Genomic DNA, 20,799 nt, shown 5'->3' with positions numbered 1-20,799 from the left:
CACCTCCTGGGTTCAAGCAATTTTCCTGCCTGAGCCTCCCGAGTAGCTGAGACTACAGGTGTGCACCACCACCCCCGGCTAATTTTTGTATTTTTAGTAGAGACAGGGTTTCACCTTGTTGGCCAGGCTAGTCTCGAACTCCTGACCTCTGGTGATCCGCCCACCTTGGCCTCCCAAAGGGCTGGGATTACAGGCGTGAGCCACTGCGCCCGGCCTTAGCTCCCACTTGTTAAGTGAGAACATGCAGTATTTGGTTTTCTGTTCCTCTGTTAGTTTGCTAAGGATAATGGCTTCCAGCTCCATCCACATTCCTGCAAAAGACATGATCTCATCCTTTTCTATTGCTGCATGCCAAAATTTTAAAATTTTTATTTTACTTTAAGAAGCTGGCTGGGCTCACGCCTGTAATCCCAGCACTTTCAGAGGCCAAGGCGGGCAGATTACCTGAGGTCAGGAGTTCGAGACCAGCCTGGCCAACATGGTGAAACCCCATCTCTACTAAAAATATTAAAAAATTGGCCAGGTGTGATGGTGCGTGACTGTAGTCCCAGCTACTTGGGAGGCTGAGACACAAGAATTGCTTGAATCCAGGTGGTGGCAGAGGTTGCAGTGAGCAGAGATCGGGCCACTGCACTCCAGCCTGGGTGACTAAGGGAGACTTCATCTCAATTAAAAAAAAAAAAAAGGCCGGGTGCGGTGGCTCACACCTGTAATCCCAGCACTTTGGGAGGCCGAGGCGGGCGGATCACAAGGTCAGGAGATCAAGACCATCCTGGCTAACACGGTGAAACCCTGTCTCTACTAAAAATACAAAAAATTAGCCGGGCGCGGTGGCGGGCGCCTGTGGTCCCAGCTACTCGGTAGGCTGAGGCAGGAGAATGGCGTGAACCTGGGAGGTGGAGCTTGCAGTGAGCCGAGATCGTACCACTGCACTCCAGCATAGGCAACAGAGTGAGACTCCAGTCTCAAAAAAAACAAAAACAAAAAAGCCAAACTATTTGTTTTGAAAAGCTTAAGAGAACTAGGTCTCTGCCTATATTAGTCCATCTTCACACTGCTGATAAAGACATACCTGAGACTGGGCAATTTACAAAAGAAAGCAGTTTATTGGACTTACAGTTCCACATGGCTGGGGAGGCCTCACCATCATGGCGGAAGATGAAAAGCACGTGTCACATGGCGGTGGCAAGAGAGAGAATGAGAGCCAAGCGAAATGGGTTTCCCCTTATTAAACCATCAGATCTCATGAGATTTATTCACTACCACGAGAACAGTATGGGGGAAACTGCCCCTGTGATTCAATTATCTCCCACCAGGTCCCTCCCACAGCACATGGGAATTATGGGAGTACAATTCAAGAAGAGATTTGGGTAGGGACACAGAGCCAAACCTTATCACTGCCCATTCCACTCCTTCTGCCTGTGGCCTCGGTAAGAACATGCAGCCCCATCCCCTACCCTATGACTAAGAGGCTACAGCCCACTGTCACAACAGACAAGCACAGTGCAGGTGGTCCTCTGTGTGCCTCCCCAGCCTCTCTCCCCAGTGGCCACACAGCAGGATGTGTGATTAAACCCAGACTGAGTCTCTATACACCATAACTATGTAACCATCTTCCACAGCTGGGTTACACAGTGTCTCTACTTACACTCCTTGCACAACTCTTCATTTCTCCTGGATTTAATACTTGGCTCAGTTATTCACCTGTTATTGCCTCTGAGCCGGACAGGCCAACTGCCTCCTCCTGGTCTGTGCCTTTGTCCCACGTTCCTGGCCCATCCATGGGAAGGCTGGCACTGTGGATTTCAGCCTGAGCCTCCCGCCACCTCCTCTTCAGGATGGTGTGCGTGCACACGCTCCCCAGCACTGGGAAGGCACCTCCCAGTCATCTTCCTTCCAGGACTGTGGCTGAGGAATCTGGTGTCATTGGGGCTGCCTGCTTGTGTGTAACCTGCTTGGTCTCTCCACAGTTATTTGGGATCTCCTCTTTCCCAGGGGTTCCGGAGCTCATCATGGTAGGCTTTGCCATGGCCCTTCTTCAGGAATCCTGCTGGCCACCCAGTGGGTCCTTCCTACTTACCACGCATGTCCTTGGGACATTTTTCTACATTTTGTGTTGACTAAGTTCTTTTCTCCTATTTTCTCTTGTCTTTCTTCGTAGACTGATCCTGATTTTTCCATCTTTTTTCCCTTATTTCCCATCTCTTTGCTTTTCTGGTTCTACTTTCTGGGAGATTTCAACTGTCCTCTAGCAGTTCAGTGGCTCTCCCATCTTAGCAACCAAATATTTCCTTCCCAAGAACTGGTTTTTGGCGGCTCTTTAGAATTTGCCAGAGAATTCTAAACAAGCTGTAGCACTCCAACAGCTGTTCTGAGTCTGATGATTCTGTACACAGTTATGTGCCACTATCTTGCAGACATTGTTTCCCAGAGTCCTGTTGTTGGTTCTGAGGTCCAAACCCTCTCATCTCTAACATTTTCTCCTGCTCACCTGCACCATCTCTGTTGATTTGGGTTCTCATTCAGGTCAGTGGCTTTCCTCAAATGTCAGGAATCTTTGGCTGCTGCTCCTAGTAAAGAGTGAGTCACTGTGAGTCTTTTTCCTGAGGCCGATTTCTGCAGAGAAGAATCCTTCCCTGTGTTGCATGTGGGGCAGGTCTGCATTATGGAGTCAAGTGAGAGAGACGGTGGCTTCTGGGGCAGGGTGCACCAGGAGGAGAACCAGTCTCACCTTCGGGTATGAAGAATTTTACACAAAAGCCCTGATTTCAGTGTCACCTCATCCCTACCTGCACCTGGGGTCTGAGGCTAGAGCCTATCTGGCTCAGTTCTCCTCAAGAGTGTCCCGCATCTACTGAGGGCATGTGAGGAGAAAGGCATCAGAAGCAAAGCGAACCTGAGCTCTCATTGCTGGAGACCAACTTTCAAGGAATCCACCCTCAGGCACTGCTGTCCACCAGCATCCTTGGCGCTCCGTTCTGCTGTCCAGGGTCCTATAGGATAAGCCTCTTTGCGTCCCCAGCTTGACACCCACCCCTCCACCACTTTGCCCTTTTTTTTTAATTACTTCTCCATTAGAGGACTTGTTCAGAGTCCAGATATATCTTAGTTTCATCCAAAATGGAATCTGTAATTCAGTTCCTTATTCTCCTTGTTTGGGAGTGACTTCTGACTAACAGAAATGGATAGAAAACTGCCCTTCAGTTCTCCTTCCTTCAACTTTTTTTGGGTTTACTTCTACGTTCTTTTTCTAGTAACAAATACCTACTCAACACCAACTGGCCCCAGACACTATTTCAGATGACTGGGATACATCAGTGAGCAAAACAGGTAAAACCCTGCCCCTGTTGAGCTCACACTAGCAAGTCCCACTACTCTTTCCCCTATGATCCATGAAATATTTAAATGCCTTCTCTGGCTTCCAGGCACTCAATCTTTAAGATTTTAGAATAATTGTGCATTTGTCAGGGTTCTCCAGACAGACAGAACCAGTAGGACATACGATAGGGGATTTAATCAGAGAAATTTGCTCACATGATCACAAAGACAGAGAAATCCCACAACAGGCCATCTGCAAGCTAGTGAATCAGAGGTGGCAGCATGCCTGGGTCCAAGTCTGGAAGCCTCAGAGCCAGCAAAGCTGATGGTGCAGCCCCCAGGCCAAGGCCAAAGGCCTAAAATCCCCCAGGAAGCCATGGTGCAAGTCCCAGAGTCTAAAACCCAAAAAACCTGGAGTCTGATGTCCAAGGACAGGAAGAGAGAAGGTGCCCCACTCAGTAAGGGAGAGAGAGCAGAGAGGGAGAGTCCCCCTCTTCTGCCCACATTGAAGGCAGGTCTTCCCTTCTCAAGCCACTGACTCACACCCATCTCCCCTGGAAACACCCTCAGAGACACACCCAGAAACAATGCTTCACCAGTCACCTAGGCTTCTCTCTCAATCCAGTCAAATTCACACCTGAAATGAACCATCATTAATTCACAGGCAGGAAAAGAAGCTGCATCTTCTAGTTGGTGAGTTCTCACTTTACTGCACTGTGGAGAATGTACTGATTCTTTGGGATCTGCTGCAGTCTCACCTGTGGCCTTAATCGACTGCACGTTTTATAAAGGCTCCCATGTTTGTCTTTACTGTCTGTAAGTGAGCAGATTCCACAGTGGCTGGTGCACTGGATGAAGCCTGAAGTCCTCTATGGCCTTACTAAATTATCTGCTTTATCAATCAGTTTCTGTTACATAAGTCAGCGATGTGGCTCTGTCCATTTCTCCTTGTAACTCTGCCATTTTGTTTGTTTGTTTGTTTGAGACAGTCTCGCTCTGTCACCCAGGCTGGAGTGCAGTGGCACGATCTCGGCTCACTGCAAGCTCCGCCTCCTGGGTTCACGCCATTCTCCTGCCTCAGCCTCCCGAGTAGCTGAGACTACAGGTGCCCGCACCACATCCAGCTAATTTCTTGTGTTTTTAGTAGAGACGGGGTTTCACCATGTTAGCCAGGATGGTCTTGATCTCCCAACCTCGTGATCTACCCGCCTCGGCCTCCCAAAGTGCTGGGATTACAGGGGTGAGCCACCGCGCCTGGCCGTAACTCCGCCATTTTTTAAAATCCATTTTGATGTTCTGCTCTTAGATATAATGAGCTTCAATACAGTCACACCTTCCTGTAAACTGTTCACATGATCATAATTGGCAATGACCCTGTATCATTAAAAAATTCACTCTGTCTTAAGATCCCCAACAGACATACAGGGCAGGCTGCACACAATGAAGGAAAAGTCAAATTTACGAACTAGAAGGTGGACTTCAGAAAGCATCCAGGGCCAGGTGCGGTGGCTCACGTATGGAATCCCAGCACTTTGGGAGGCCAAGGCAAGCAGATCGCTTGAACCCAGGAGTTTGAGACCAGCCCAGGCAACATAGCAAAACCCTATCTCCACAAAAAAAAAAAAAAAAAAAAAAAAAAAGTTAGCCAGGCATGGTCGTACGTGCCTGTAGTCCCAGCTACTCAGGAGGTTGAGATGGGATAATCACCTGAGCCTGAGAAGTCCAGAGAAGTCAAGGCTGCAGTGAACCATGATCACACCACTGCACTCCAGCCTGGGTGACAGAGTGAGACCTTGTCTCCATAAAAAATAAATAAATAAAATAAAAAGCATCCAGAACTCAGCAGGGAGAATATAAGAGATGAACACATAAAAGAAGGTCCCATGGCCAGGCGCGGTGACTCACACCTGTAATCCCAGCACTTTGGGAGGCCAAGGCAGGTGGATCACCTGAGGTCAGGAGTTCCAGACCGGCCTGGCCAACATGGTGAAACCCCATCTCTACTAAAAGTACAAAAATTAGCTGGGTGTGGTGGTGGACACCTGTAATCCCAGCTACTCGGGAGGCTGAGGTGGGAGAATCGCTTGAACCTGGGAAGTGGAGGTTGCAGTGAGCCGAGATCACGCAGTTGCATTCCAGCCTGGGTGACAGAGCAAGACTCTGCCTCAAAAAAAAGTGCCAAGACAAGACCTGGAGGATGAAGAAAATCACAGCACATCTGAAGACCCCGACCCCTCCGCCGTCTTCTTTAAGGTGTCTAGTTCTCTTTTTAATGTCCTTCACCATTTTAAATATCCTGTTATCTTTCACCCATGTCTTGGTGCCAAATCAGCTGCAGTGCCTGCTTTCCCTGCGTGGTTTCTGATTTTTCAAAGAGTTTGTCTTCCAGCAGGGGTTCTCCTCAGTGGGCAGCCAGCATGCCCTGGCTCATGGGAATGTCCCTGCACAGCCAAGCTGTGCTTTATCCCTGCCAGGGACCATGAGTTTCACTAGTTCTAGACTACTTGTTGCACTAACATTCAACCAGTATTCCCACGCCACATGGGTGATACACATCTCAACCTCCCTCTGATCCACCGTGTACCCAAGAGCTGCATTTCCTCCTTAAAGAGCTTCTCCTCCACATCCCCGGAGCCAAGGGCATCTGTTAGGCCTCCTCAGTTCACTCCTGGGCAGTAGGTGGAGTTTTCTAGTCCTCTTCCCAAAAGGTCCCAGTCACAGCTCCTGACAGCACATAGGCCCAGGGCCAAACGAACATGGAAACTCAGGCCCAAGGGGCCCCAGGGCACCTACCTGTCCTCCACTCATGAGTTTTCACTCAATGACAGAGACCATCTCCTGGTACCTGAGGCTCTCTCCTTCTTCCTTTTTTTTTTTCCCCCTGAGACAGAGTCTCGCTCTGTTGCCCAGGCTGGAATTCTCTGGTGCAATCTCGGCTCACCACAATGTCTGCCTCCCAGGTTCAGACAATTCTCCTGTCTCAGCCTCCCAAGTAGCTGGGACTACAGGCGCGTGCCACCACACCTGGCTAATTTTTAGTAGAGACAGGGTTTCGCCATGTTGGTCAGGCTGGTCTCTAACTCCTAACCTCAGGTGATCTACCGCCTCGGCCTTCCAAAGTGCTGGGATTACAGGCATGAGCCACCGTGTCCAGCCTCTTCCTTTAAGTGCAGCTATATATTTGTGAAACTATTTTATCTAAGAAACTATATTTTCTAGCATTTTTACGCTCAGTAGGAACAAGATCAATGCCAGCTCAATCCACCCAGCACCTGAAGTCTGACACAAATGTTTCCATATTAGTTTGGGGGGCACCTCTTGGCCTTGTATCTGCCTACTTCAGAATGAATGGGGCTTAGCAAAACCTAAATCAGAATTCATGCTCCCCCGGCCCCTGTCCAGACACCCACTGTCGTGCTGGTGACAGTCATTCACTCTCTCTCCTCGTTGTTAGGGTGTAAACACCTGGAGGGAGATACGCTGTCATCGGAACGTCCCCAACACGAAGCGTGTGGCAGTTGTTCATAAATGGTTCATAAACAGATTCAATTTTGCATTAATTTTCCCATCCTCAAACTAAGTTCTAGGTGATTTAAATCAATTGAGGAAGGATTTACAAAAGCTACCCATTCTGAGACATAGGTAAAGTCACAAATACTTTCACACATTACTCAAATACTTTGAAGTACCATTTCTCTCTCCCTCTCCACCACCCCCCGCCCACCCCACCCCGGGCTAAGGTGATCCTCTCACCTTAGCCTCCCGAGTGGCTGGGACCACAGGCGTGTGCCACCACACCCAGCTAATTTCAAAGTGCAGTTTTGTCATCAGATAAAATGCAGGTTAAGTATGAGCACATCATCCCCCAATTTTTTCATCTATAGGCTAACATCCCAATTTATATTAAGGATTCCATTTTCTTTCTCTTTTTTTTTTTTTTAATATATATGTAGATCAATGTACACTATAATTTTCCTTTAAGCCTTTTCGGGTCTGTTTCAGGGAAGCATTCTCCACTCACCATCCAGTTTCATCTGCTCTGGGCAATAATAGTGAATCACAGCTAAGAGAGCAGCACCATCACTGCCGTCTCTCATCAAATCCTCCAACAACGGGAAGTAGGGTGACTGCCTAGCAGAAAGGTGCTCTCGTCGATAGCGGACCTGTAGTTGATAAAAGGAAAACGGTCTCTGCATGTGATGTCTCTTCACTACCATATATGTTACAGGCACACTGTTAGATCGAGAAGTAACATAACGCCTAATAGACAACATGGAGAACAATTGCAATCATCTAGAAAAAGTTAGAAACGTCTGGATTACGTACTTTGCCTGGAACATATATGTCAAGATCCAAGGAGCTGGGCTTCATGGCTACACTGGGTAACAGCAACTACTTGCTAGCAATACCAGAGCCAGTCTACTCTAAACTGACCTGGAAGCAGAGGCTGCCACTAGTGCAGGCACACACGGGAAAGGAGACAGAACACACACCTACACTACCGAAAGCCGACGTACTAGACACTAACGAGAAACAAGTTAAATGGTGAACATCCTGACGCTCAGAAGACCCAAGTTACTGTTACTTTTCTGAGTAATATCACTAGCCTCAGTCATTAAGAAAAACACAAAACAGCATGAATATTTAGTTTGAGAAATTTCAGAAGCCAGGTTAGACAAAATTTCTCATAACACAACCACCACCACTCTATTAACGGCAATGAAGCATCAGGAGACGAAATCCATGCAAGGTGCTCCAGAAGACAAGTGTCTGCTCAAGGATTCCATGTTTCTGCATTTACAGAAAGCCACACGTGTGGCCTTCTGCACTCCATCAAACCCTCAGATCTGCCCCTGTATCTGCATGTCAGCGAACAAGAGCACAGACACAGGCCACTGAGGGCAGGATACTCAGCCCCAGCCCCACTGCCAAACAGCCTGCAGTACGCTGGTGTTTTCTGCATTAACAGCCACAATACAGCTTTAAAATATGGCATTTCTTGCCAACCACATTTTCTCCACAGGAGGAAAATACACAATACAAACTAGAGGAAGAAAACCAGCAATCTACAATAAAAAATGACTGATTTCTGAGAGTCATGCAGCTGAATCAACTTGAGGAGAAATTGTCTAAAATCAAGAATTTCAGGTTGTTATGTCAATAAGTACATCATGTAGAATAATCAATACTGATGTTTAGCAAAAAACATTTGTAACACATTCTCTTAAATTTAGCAATAAGGCTTATTTTATGTCAATAAAATCTATTTCAGCACACACTTTAACTTGTTTCTCGGAGCCCACGGCACACACTACAAAACGTGACCCGCCTCATACTGTACCACGCGTGCAAACTCCACGGGTTCCAGCATGCAGTGCACCACAGCATGCGCCAGGCCAGGCTTCCACACAGACAGCAGACACGTGAGGGGTGAACACAGGCATGCGGGAAAGCACATGGTTTCTTGATTAAAGATGGATGGGGTGGGCTTAAGGTCAGGTGAAACACTCCCAAACTACAAGAGTCCAGGAACTTGTATAGTTGCCTTGCAAATCAGGTGTTTTGAACCTCTAGGCTGTACAGTGTTGAGGTTAGACCTCTAAATCTGTCCGTCTTTCCCAGGCCTTTCCACACTTCTCCTCACTGACCTATTTACTGAACACTGGGGTCGGAAAGTTAGGGTTATGAACTATCTAATAAAAAAGCATTAAGGGACCCACCACCCTTGGTAACATGTTTCTGTTTTTATAAAACTCTCATGTGACCTCACTTCCTGTAGGACAGACGAAGTCTGTGAGCCCTTGACTAAATCACGTAAGTGCTTTGATATTTAGCTCTTCAGTCTTCAGGATTCAAAAAGTTAAAAGATCTATATTGATTTAGAATGCTTTCCTCTTTCTTCTTATTAATATATTTCAAGAGAGGCAAAATGATCTGTGAGCTCTGCAGCAGAATCTACCGCTGCTCAAAGGAGCCCTGTATCCCAGCTTACTCCCACCGCTATCGCCTCGAGGATGGACTTCAAAGGAAAATAGGGGCCCAATAATGACACTGAAGGACACAGGCAGTTAATGGAGTACGCATAAAGCCCTCTGCAAGATCTGCATCCAAAAGTTCCCGAGAAAGGCACCACTGGCACCAAGTACTCTCTCCCCAGGGGCCTGGGTAACAAACTGGCTCCGCTTCCAGAATGGGCCACCAGGTGGAGCACAACTAGGGTTGGAAAACCAAATGCTGTTTTCACCTTTCTTTTTATGTGAAAATTCACACTTAACTCCAGAAAGCCTGTGGCCAGGCTGACCTAACTCAGACCCGGGAATAAGGAAACGCCCCTTCCCCACTCCATGCAGGCCGAGGCAGCAGGAGTGGCTGCAACACCCGAGGAGGAGAACAGAGGAATCTGACACGCTGGTGAGAGCCCCTCTCTGCAGCCCTCCAGCCCTAGTCCACCAGGTGCATCACCCGCATACCTGGACCACCCAGCTGATGGCTCCTAACAGATGTCACATTACATACCACAGTCAGGCAAGGTAACATCAGAAAGAACAAAATATACAGAGTAACTTGGGCAACTAGACCACTTCTCATTCCCTCTGTATCTATCACAAAAATGCCCTCTCATTACGTGCACGTTGATCACTTAAAGAAGTAACTAGGAAACTGGGCGAAATGTAATTTAAGAGTTCCAAAGTGCCATATTACAAGGCCTATTCAGCTCAGAATCAGGCCAATTCTTGTACTATATAAATAACTCCAAGGTGGGACATTTAAACAACAACAACAAAAAAACAGTTTCGGGTGCGAGCAGTTTTTAATGGAAGCAAGTGATCGCGACAGGATGGCTCTGTAGATGGCAGCTGGCGGCTTGGGGTTCACTTACAGGCACTAACTTCCAATACCACTTGGAGGGAGACTGCTCAGGAAGCGAGAGAAGGAAGGCAGGAGAGGAGCATCAGCAGAGCAGGTCCACGTGTGGACGAGGTAACACACACTTCCCCACGGCGTTTACACGGCAGAGGCGGGAGAGCCTCTGGTAAGCAAAGTCTTCTAAGTGTACGTGGCCATAGGCATGTTGTATTAGCAGATGATTAAAGTGGAAGATCACGAGTCACCTCCACAACACTATTCTTTGCAGTAGCAAAGAAAACTTCGGAAACTTGGTATGGGCTGGGTACCAAAAGGCAAGAAGTCAGCTCTGACGTGGGAAGGGTCTAGTGCTTAGTCTGTACCCATGTGTTAAACATGACTATCTGAGGAACAGGGAGGAAGCTCAATGCTTAAGATCCAGATGAGGGAGGCATACCAGGCGGCCTGACTCACCCGCCCACCCAGCTAATAAATGCATGGCCAGGGGCTGGTGCCACTGGAGGGGGAAGAAGGAACAGGGGAAGGCAGCACACTGCCCTTCAAAGGCGAGACCTTATAGATGGTCGGGCTGCATCTTGTGTGCACTGAACTGAGTGAATTCAGTCACACATGTGCTTGCAAAAGAGAAAATAACGTCAGAGGAAGAAAAAGGCTAATGGCTGGAAGGTGCAGCCCAGCCATCGTGCTACTTCAGTAGGCACGTAGGGTTCATCCAGCAGAATCATGGCACAGGCACACAGGTACACCACCAGCTACGCTGTACCTCATGGGCCACTTAAGGACTTTTCGAGGGCATCTTTAGCAACAGGCAATTTCCCCCTTGTTTGTTGACTTGTGGAAGCTAGCACCCAGGTGGGCCCTACGTCCCTCACTCAAGCTTCCCAATTCCCCCAAATACCCTCACCCACCATAAAGTGCAATACAAAACACCCCTTCCCAGGAGAGGCGGGGCAGGCTGCCGTGGTCACATCTCACTGAGGTGTGGAGAATCAGCCCACCAGGTGAATCCAAGAGACTAGCTGCTTCTTTGGTGAGTAAAAATAGAGAATAAGCAAATAGTGGGAACTAACAGAATTCTTTAAAATTGGGACCAACATTAACTTAGTGCATTCCAGAAAAATTAAATTTACCCTTTACCTTTTGATGAGCTGGACTTTCCAATAACTGTTGTTTTAATTTAACTTCTTTCTCTGTTATCTCTCTCATTTTAAGATTTACCTAAAGTAGAAGAGAAATGCATTAAAGAGGTAATTGCTGTCCCGCACAATTGTGTCTCCACAATTATCCCCCAGAGACCCCCACTTCACCTGATTCACCTCTGACTCCTAGACATAGGTATTGTTTAGGCCAATTACACAGATACAGAAGTACATGAATTCCACATGATCCACAACAAGGTCCGCCTGCTACCACCAGGAAACCACCTGCCCCCGACCCCCACCCCAATGCCAGCGCAGTGCTCCCCCGTCACTGCGGGACAGAGTCACTACATCTTGGCAGTGGTCACTCACCACACAAGTACTGTCAAACAGCTAAGCTTCTCCAACACCAACAGCAAATGCCACTTACAAAACAATCTGGTGGAGACATCTCACTAAAGAGCCTAACTTGTGACAGGATAGGTCACACATCCCAGACCATGCAAAAATCATACCAAACCAAATCTAATTATAAAAGTTTAACTATACACCCCTTAAAAATTAATTCAACTTCTTAGAAATTTAAGTATTCTCTCCTATAATTACTAACTCAATATCAAAATTGCAATCATAAAGTATGGAGAAAAACACTCAGCAGTGCTTAAAGGGGCGAGGTAAAAGCCATGATCAGACAAAAAGGCACAGAGCTAAATGCTTCGTCATCAAACAACACAGACAAAGGAGTCCACCATGCACATCAAATCAGAAGTACGAAAAACTGTTTTTAAAAATAAAGAAAAGACAAAAAAACAATATAGATAATGTAAAATTCAATCAATGAGAAAGTAGAAGAAAGGATATTTAAATCCACAACCAAGTTTTGTATGCATGATTAAAAGAGTCCTTTGCAAAGGACGAGTGTGGCAGCTCACACGTATCATCCCAGCCACTTGGAAGGCTGAGGCACGAAGATCACTTGAGTCCAAAAACCGCACGCCAGCCTAGGCAACACAGCAAGACCCCCCCTTTTTTTTTTTTTTTTTAAAGTCTGGAAAAGCTAATCAAGAAAATGAATGAAAATACCAATACATAACATGAAACAGTCATATTTTTGGAGGAAAGTCGAAGCCACTAAAAAAGCACCACGTAAAAACACATCCTTCTTAAAATGTAAATTAATTTGAAATTTTTAATGAAACTAACATTTTAAAGGAAAATATAAATTACCAAAAAATCAAGAAGACTAAACAGAGTAAATCAAACATTTGCTTGTAACTCTGATCCCTGTGAAAATAATACAGAAAAGATAATTTAAAAGCTGAAAATCCACAGGACAAACAAGGCAAGAGGGGAACCCCTGTAAGCAAGGGAAACCTACACAGAGCAGAGCCAGTGCAGCCCCAGTGCTGGGGAAGAGATGCCAGGCAGGGGCCCTGCAAACACCCCCAAGACGCCTCCCATCCTCAGACCAGAGACAAGGCTGCAGACAAGACAACGGTTGAAAGTCAGTGTCTTAAAAAGTTGGAGCAAGAACCCAGTCCCACCTCATCCCACAAAGTAACCCCAGCAGCATAACAGAATGGAGCCATATTTTCACCTGAAAGAAAATTCAGTCAACCTAAAATTTTATATCCAGCCGTATCTTTGGAAAATGAAAGCAAAATGTCTTTTTCAGAAAAAAAACAAAAAAGCTGAGAGAATTCAGTAGAACTGCTTGTAAAAAAAAAAAAAATGCTAAAAGAAGTTTTTTAGGCTGAAGGAAACGATACAGATGGAAAATATTTTATTAAATCTCTACCTTATAGTACAACTTCTTTTGTATTCCATGACCACATGGTCAGCAGGCACAAAGCACCTCTCCTGTGGACCAAATGACATCAGTGACCTCGGGACATGCACCTGTGCACCTGACTGAGTTACAAGCTGAGCCACTAACAAACCAGTTATTCACATTTGCAAACATGTTAAGACATCATCTCAAAACCAAAGAAGTGTTTTTTGTTTTTTTTTTAATGAATGTCTGTCACTAAAAGAAAATTACTTGTTTCCAGTAACAAAATTTGAATTTCAGAAAAAATTTAAATTTTGGAAAACTTGTTTCTGCCACCAAAAGCTAGATAACTTCCTAACATGTAAAGGCTTTTCTGATGAGATTGGCGATTTTTTTTTTTTTTTTTTTTTTTTTTTTTTTGAGATGGTGTCTTGCTCTGTCGCCCAGGCTGAAGTGCGGTGGCATGATCTCGGCTCACTGCAAGCTCCGCCTCCCGTGTCTCGCCATTCTCCTGCCTCAGCCTCCTGAATAGTTGGGACTACAGGCGCCCACCACCACGCCCGGCTAATTTTTTGTGTTTTTAGTAGAGACAGGATTTCACCGTGTTAGCCAGGATGATCTCGATATCCTGACCTCGTGATCCACCTGCCTCGGCCTCCCAAAGTGCTGGGATTACAGGTGTGAGCCACCACGCCCAGCCAAGATTGGCAATATCAATGAATGTAAGTTTTGATACTGTGTCATGAAATGTGACAACATTTGGAAGATCTACATAACTCAGTGAAACAGTTTTCCAAATGACCAAAGCATGAAGCTGCAAAACCCTGGGTGGGTAAAAGGTCCAGGAAGAATGCAAGAACTAGAAATGGTTACTATATAGTAATAACAGAGTATAAAAACTCACTGATCTAGTACCCAGAATCTATAAAAGAACAATACAACCATAAAAAGACAATCCAATTTTTAAATAGGCAAAGGGTATGAATTCCTCCAAAGAAGATATACAGTCAGGCACGGTGGCTCACACCTGTAATCCCAGCACTTTGGGAGGCCGAAGCAGATGGAGCTCTTGAGCTCAGGAGTTCAAGACCAGCCTGGGCAACATGACGAAACCCTGTCTCTACAAAAAATACAAAAATTAGTCAGGTGTGGTGGCTCACACCTGTAATCCTAGCTACTTGAGAGGCTGAGGCAGGAGAATCACTTGAACCCAGGAGGCAGAGGTTGCAGTGAGCCACAACCGCACCACTGCACTCCCGCTTGGGCAAAAGGGCGAGACTCAGTCTCAAACAAACAAACAAAAAAACAGCCAGAAAATAACAAATGTTAGCAAGGATGGGGAAAACTAGAACCCTCAGATGCAGCCAGTGGGAATGCAAAATGGCACAGCTGCTGTGGAAGACAGTCTGGAAGTTCCTCAAAAAGCTAAACACAGAATGAATACATGACCCAGCAATTCCACCCCAGGTACATACCCAAGAAAAATGAAAACATGTATTCACACAGGAAACTTGTGCATGAAATCAGCATTATTCACAATAGTCAAAATGCAGAAACACCACAAATGCCCATCAATTGATAAATGAATAAACAAAACGAGGCGTAAGCACACAGTGGAATGTTATTCAGGCATAAAAAGGAATGAAACGCTGACACCCGCTACAACACGGAAGAACCCTGGAAACATGCTCTGTCAAAGATGCCAGGCACGGAAGATCACATACTGTATGATACCATTCATAAAAACTGTCCAGACTGAGCAAACCCATGGATACAGAGTAGACTGCTAGTTGCCAGGGGCTGAGGAGAGAATGACGTCTGGCTGCTAATAGGCTCAGAGTTTTTTTGGAATGATAAAAATGTTCTGGAATTAGCCAGTGATGATGACTATAAAGCTGATATGGTTTGGCTCTGTGTCCCCACCCAAATCTTATCTCAAACTCTAATCCCCATAATTCCCACATGTTGAGGGAGGGACGAGGTGGGAGGTGACTGGATCATGGGAAGGTTTTCTCCATGCTGTTCTTGTGATAGTGAGTGGGCTCTCACAAGATGTGATGGTTTTATAAGGCAGTTTTCCCCACTCTTGCTTGCTCTCTCACGCCTGCCTCCATGTAAGACGTGCCTCTTCCCCTTCCGCCATGATTGTAAGTTTCCCAAGGCCACCCCAGCCATGTGGAACTGAGTCAATTAAACCTCTTTTCTTTATAAATTACCCAGTCTTGGACAGTTCTTTAGGCAGTGTGAAAACAGATTAATACAACACCCTTATGAATATATTAAAAACTACTGACTAGGCCAGGCACAGTGGCTCACACCTGTAATCCCAGCACTTTGGGAGCCCGAGGCAGATGGATCACTTGAAGGCGAGGATATCAAGACAAGCCTGGCCAACATGGCAAAACCTTATCTCTACAAAAAATAAAAAAATTACCCAGGCACAGTACCACACACCTGTAATCCCAGTTACTTGGGAGGCTAAGGCAGGAGAATCCCTTAAACCCAGGAGGCAGAGGTGGCAGTGAGCCAAGATCACACCATGGCACTCCAGCCTAGGTGACAGAGCCAGAGTCTCTCTCTCCAAAAAATAAAAATAAAAAAATTAAAAAATCCACTGACTAGTACATTTTAACAATAGTGAAGTTTATGGCATGTAAATTATATCTCAATTTCTTAAAAACATTAATTGATGATAGTTTCAATTTCCACATAATTAATCTTTGAGAAACTATTGTTTGTCAAATTTTGGTGTAATAGCAAAAACAGATTTGCATACTTCTCAGAAAAGACTGTGAAAATACTATCCCCTCTTCCAATTATATATCTACATGAAGCCAGATTTTGTTCATGAACTTCAATAAAAACAACATATTGTGACAGATTAAATGCAAAAGTAGATAGGAGAATCAGCTATCTTCTAGCAAGCCAGATAGTAAGACACTTGCAAAATTGTAAAATACTGCCATCTTCCTTATTTATTTCTTTATTTTGAGATGGGGTCTCACCCTGTCACCCAGGCTGAAGTGCAGTGGCACAATAATCACAGCTCACTGCAGCCTCAATCTCCCAGGCTCAAGCAATCCTCCTGCTTCGGTCTCCCAAGTAGCTGGGACTACAAGTACACACCACCATGCTTGGCTAATTTTTAATAATTTTTGTAGATGGGGTCTCACTATGTTGTCGGGGATAGTCTTGAACTCCCTGGCTCAAGAAATCCTCCCACCTCAGCCTACCAAAGTGCTGAGATTCCAGATGTGAGCCACACACAGCCCCTTCTAATTTGTTTTGAAAAATAGTCATTTTTCACTAAAACATTGTTAGTATTAACATGAAATCAACTTACTGTTATTTTTAAATAAATATTTTTAAACTTTCTGATTTTTAACTTCTAGTATGGCAAACATTGATAGATTAAAATTTTCTTTACAAGTTCGGCAGGACGCACTGGCTCACACCTGTAATCCCAGCACATTGGGAGACCAAGGCAGGAAGCTCGCTTGAGGTCAGGTGTTTGAGAACAGCCTGGGCAACACAGCAAGGCCCCAGCTCTATCAAAAAAAAAAAAAAAAAGTAAGTTATCTGAGGTCCACAGCAATTTATAAAGAGGTCCTGGCCAGGCGTGGTGGCTCACGCCTGTAATCCCAGCACTTTAGGAGGCCGAGGTGGGCAGATCACCTGAGGTCGGGAATTCGAGACCAGCCTAAGCAACATGGAGAAACCCCATTTCTACTAAAAATATAAAATTAGCCGGGCATAGTGGCAGGCGCCTGTAATCCCAGATACTCGGGAGGCTGGCAGGAGAATCACCTGAACCCAGGAGAGGGAGGCTGCAGTGAACCGAGATCACGCCATTGCACTCCAACCTGGGTAACAAGAGCGGAACTCCCATCTCAAAAAAAAAAACGGAAGAGATCCTGAGACCAAACTGTGTGAAACTCTTGATGTATGCAAAGGAATTAAGAACAACAAGAATGGAAATTATGTGGATAAATTTTAATGACTTTTGTTCTCAATTTTTAAATACTTTAAAAGATAAAAGAAAGCCAAAACAGCACAGCTGGGGTAAAATGAATGACAACACAAAGGTCAGCGAGGAAAAGATGCATCTTCTGCTATTTGTGCAGTGGCATCACTTTGACTTGCAGGCAGCCTGTGATGGTCTGAAGATGCAGACAGGAACCCTAAAGCAACCCCGACAAAATACTGGTGGATAAAAGGGAGTACTTAAAAAAAAAAAATCCAAAATAACCCTTAAAAGAGGGAAGAAGAAGAAAAGAGATAAACAGAAACAGACCAGATGGTAAAACCAAGCCTTATGGATAATCACATTAAATGCAATTGGTTTAAACACTCCAAGAGATTGTCAGATGAATAAAAAAGCAAGAGCAACGACACAGCATCTGCAAAAAATTCACTTTAAAGAGAAAGACAACAAGAGGTTAAAAGTTAAAGGAATGAAACATACACCGTGCAGCCACTATTCACGAGCACTCTTGAATCCACATCCACATTAAATGAAGTAGACTTCTGGGACAAGGATTACCACCAGTGATGAAAAGCAACATCTCATAATGACAAAAGGGTTAATTCATCAACTAATATCAAAAACTTGAATATGTGTAAACATAACAGACTTTGAAAATACACAAAGTAAAAACTGACAGAACCAAACGGCGGGTTACAAGTGCACCTTCCACCCTCCTCTCGGATTAACCTAGTAACAGGACCAAAGACAGGAAAACGGTAAAGGAGACACAAACACCACCAACAACCAATCTGAACTGACACTGAAGACACTCTACCTTCAAACAGCAGAATATTCTTTTCAAATGCATATTAAACATTCTGCAAGGTAAGGCATGTCACGGACCCTAAGTCTCAATAAACTTAAAAGGATGAAAATCACAGAGTATGTTCCCTGACAACAGAATTAAACCAGAAACCACAACACAAAAAGCTATCTAGAACCTCTCTTTAAGTATCTGGAAATTAAACATCTGACTTCTAGATAACCCAGTGAGAAAACAAGAATCCACAGGGGAAACAAAATATTTTAAAGAGAATGATGAAAGACATGGCCTATAAAAATATATAATGCACGGCTGAAGTGCCGCTTAGAGAGGAATCGACAGCTTTAAATACCTGCCTTCAAAATGAAAAAAGACTTCAATAACTAACTCCCCCCTTAAAAAACTAGACAAGGAGAACAAATTAAACCCAAAATACAAAATAATAATAAAGGTAAAAGGAAATTAAGTATTAAATAGAGAAAATAAAAACTAAAAGCAGATTTTTTAGAAGATTAATAAAGTTGATAAATCGGACTAATCAAGGTAAAGAAAAATGAAAGAAATTGCCAACCTCAGGAAACAAACAGGACACTGTCACTACAGATCGCAGGTATATTAAAAGGAAAATAAAGAAATATAAACCTTATGCCAATAAATTCAACTACTTAAATAAAACTGACAAATCCCTTGAAAGTCACAAATTACCAAAGCTAGCACAATGCTAAATAGAAAATCTATTATCATATGTATATTAAAGAAATTAAATTCATAATTAAAATCATCTAAGAAAACTCCACTCCCAGATTGCTTTACCAGTGAATTTAATATTTAATTTCCTTTTACCTTAATACTTCCCAACTCACTTTTTTAGCCCAACATTAGCCCAACACCAAAACAAGAGAAATACATCATGAGAAAAAAAAGTAGAGACCAGTATCTGCCAAGAGCATTGACACAAAAATCATCAACAATATATTAGCAAATCGAATCCATCAATATATAAAATAAATAATAAACACAACCAATTTGTGTTTGTCCTGGGGATGAAAGGGCTGGTTCAACATCTGAAAATCAATTAATGTAATTCATTGTATCAACAGACTAAAAATGAAAAGTCATATAATCATCTCAATAAATACAGAAAAGGCATCTGACAAAATTCAATATGTATTCATGAAAAAAATACCCTAAGCAAACTTAAAATAGAAGGGAACTCCTGGCCAGGCGTCGGAGGCCAAGGCAGGCAGATCCTTTGAGCTCAGGAGTTCAAGATCAGCCTGGGCAACGTGGCAAAATCCCCTCTACAAAAATTTTTTTTTAATTAGCCAGGCGTGGTGCTGTGTGCTGTAGTCCCAGCTATTCAGCAGGCTGAGGCAGAAGGATTGCTTGAGCCCAGGAGAATGAGGCTGCAATGAGCTATGATCGTACCACCTATACTCCAGCCTGGGCCACAGGGTGAGACCCTGTCTCAAAAAAAGGGGGGGGGGGGGCACAGGGGCAGGGAACTCCTAATAAAGGGCATCTATGAAAAAAAATTACAACCAACATTCATCATTTCAATGGTTAATACAGTAAATGTTTATTCCCTAAGATGAAATACAAGCAAAAATGTCTTCTTTCACCAATTCTATTCAATATTCTATCTGAGGTACTCAACAGTACAGTAAGGCAAAAAAAAAAACCTTTATAATTAAAAAAGAACATACATATTAAATAGTAATACAAATGACTTTATACACAGACAACATGATCTTGTATGTAGAAAATCTTAAGGAATTTTCTCAATGCCACTAGAATAAATAAGTTTAGCAAGGTCACAAAATATAAAGTTAATATACAAATTATTAATTACGTTTCTACGGACTAGTAACAAACAACTGGAAAATGAAACTAGGAGAACACCATTTATAATAGAATCCAAAACACAAAAGATACAGAATAAAGTTAAACTATATACAAAATGTTACCCTGAAAAACCATAAAACATGGCTGAGAGAAGCTGTGAAGCTGTTAAGTCTACACAGAATGGAGAGATATAAGCATGTCTGTGGGCTGGAATATGCAATATTAATAACACATCAATTCTCCTGAAATTCATCTAGCTTCAATGCATTCCCAATCAAAATCCCAGCAAGTATTCTTATAGAAGCTGACAAGCTGGTTCTAAAATTAAGGGTAGGCATGCAAAGGACCTAGAATAGTGAAAACAATTCTTTTTTTTTTTTTTTTTTTGACACGGAGTTTTACTCTTGTCGCCCAGGCTGGAGTGCAGTGGCATGATCTCAGCTCACTGCAACCTCTGCTTCCCAGGTTCAAGCAATTCTCCTGTCTCAGCCTCCCAAGCAGCTGGGATTACAGGCATGTGCCACCATGCCTGGCTAGTTTTTTGTATTTTAAGTAGAGATGAGGTTTCACCATGTTAGGCAGGCTGGTCTCGAACTCCTGACCTCAAGTGACCCACCCGCCTCAGCCTCCCAAAGTGCTGAGATTACAGGCATGAGCCACCACGCCCAGCCGAAAACAATTATTTTTTAACACAAAGGATATGGCTGGAAGACTTAACATTGCCCAATTTCGAGTATTCCTATAAACCAGACACAAAGATCGGTGGAACCGAATAGAATCCAGAAACAGACTCACATATATGTGGTTTACTGATTGTCAACAAAGATGTCAAAGTAATTCAATAAGGAAAGGAAAATCTCTTCCATAAATGGTTTCAGAACTGCTATCTATATGAAGAAAAAAATGAACCTCAACCCTTCCCTCATATCATTCATAAAAATGAACTCAAAGTGGGTCACAGAGGCAAATGTAAGAGCTAAAACAAAAAAACTTCTAGAAGAAAACATAGGAGAAACTCCTCACAACCTTGGAGTGGGTAAAGATGTCTTCTATAAGACACAAAAGGACA

General features: G+C 44.0%; 1 protein-coding gene across 7 annotated transcripts in view; it reads right to left on the bottom strand.

Annotated features, from left to right (window-relative positions):
• The window catches only part of CAMSAP1 (calmodulin regulated spectrin associated protein 1), a 97,022-nt gene that overhangs the window by 44,916 nt on the left and 31,307 nt on the right, over positions 1–20,799 (bottom strand). For 3 of the 7 annotated variants that reach the window (XR_010108989.1, XM_034929491.4, XM_034929495.3), the window contains 2 exons: positions 11,323–11,403; positions 7,340–7,481 (listed from right to left, as the gene is read on the bottom strand). Coding sequence is in view for 5 of the 7 variants with exons in the window: in XM_034929491.4 (XP_034785382.2) it covers positions 7,340–7,481; positions 11,323–11,403 (223 nt within the window). In the remaining 2 variants the exon portion in view is untranslated. Of the gene's footprint in view, positions 1–7,339; positions 7,482–8,659; positions 8,720–10,198; positions 10,232–11,322; positions 11,404–20,799 lie in introns of all 7 variants that reach the window. The other 4 variants (XM_034929490.3, XM_034929494.3, XM_034929489.3 and 1 more) reach the window with 3 other exon arrangements.

This window comes from Pan paniscus, chromosome 11 (assembly GCF_029289425.2).
Source record: "Pan paniscus chromosome 11, NHGRI_mPanPan1-v2.0_pri, whole genome shotgun sequence".
NCBI lineage: Eukaryota > Metazoa > Chordata > Mammalia > Primates > Hominidae > Pan > Pan paniscus.
This window is presented reverse-complemented; position numbering and strand designations above follow the sequence as displayed.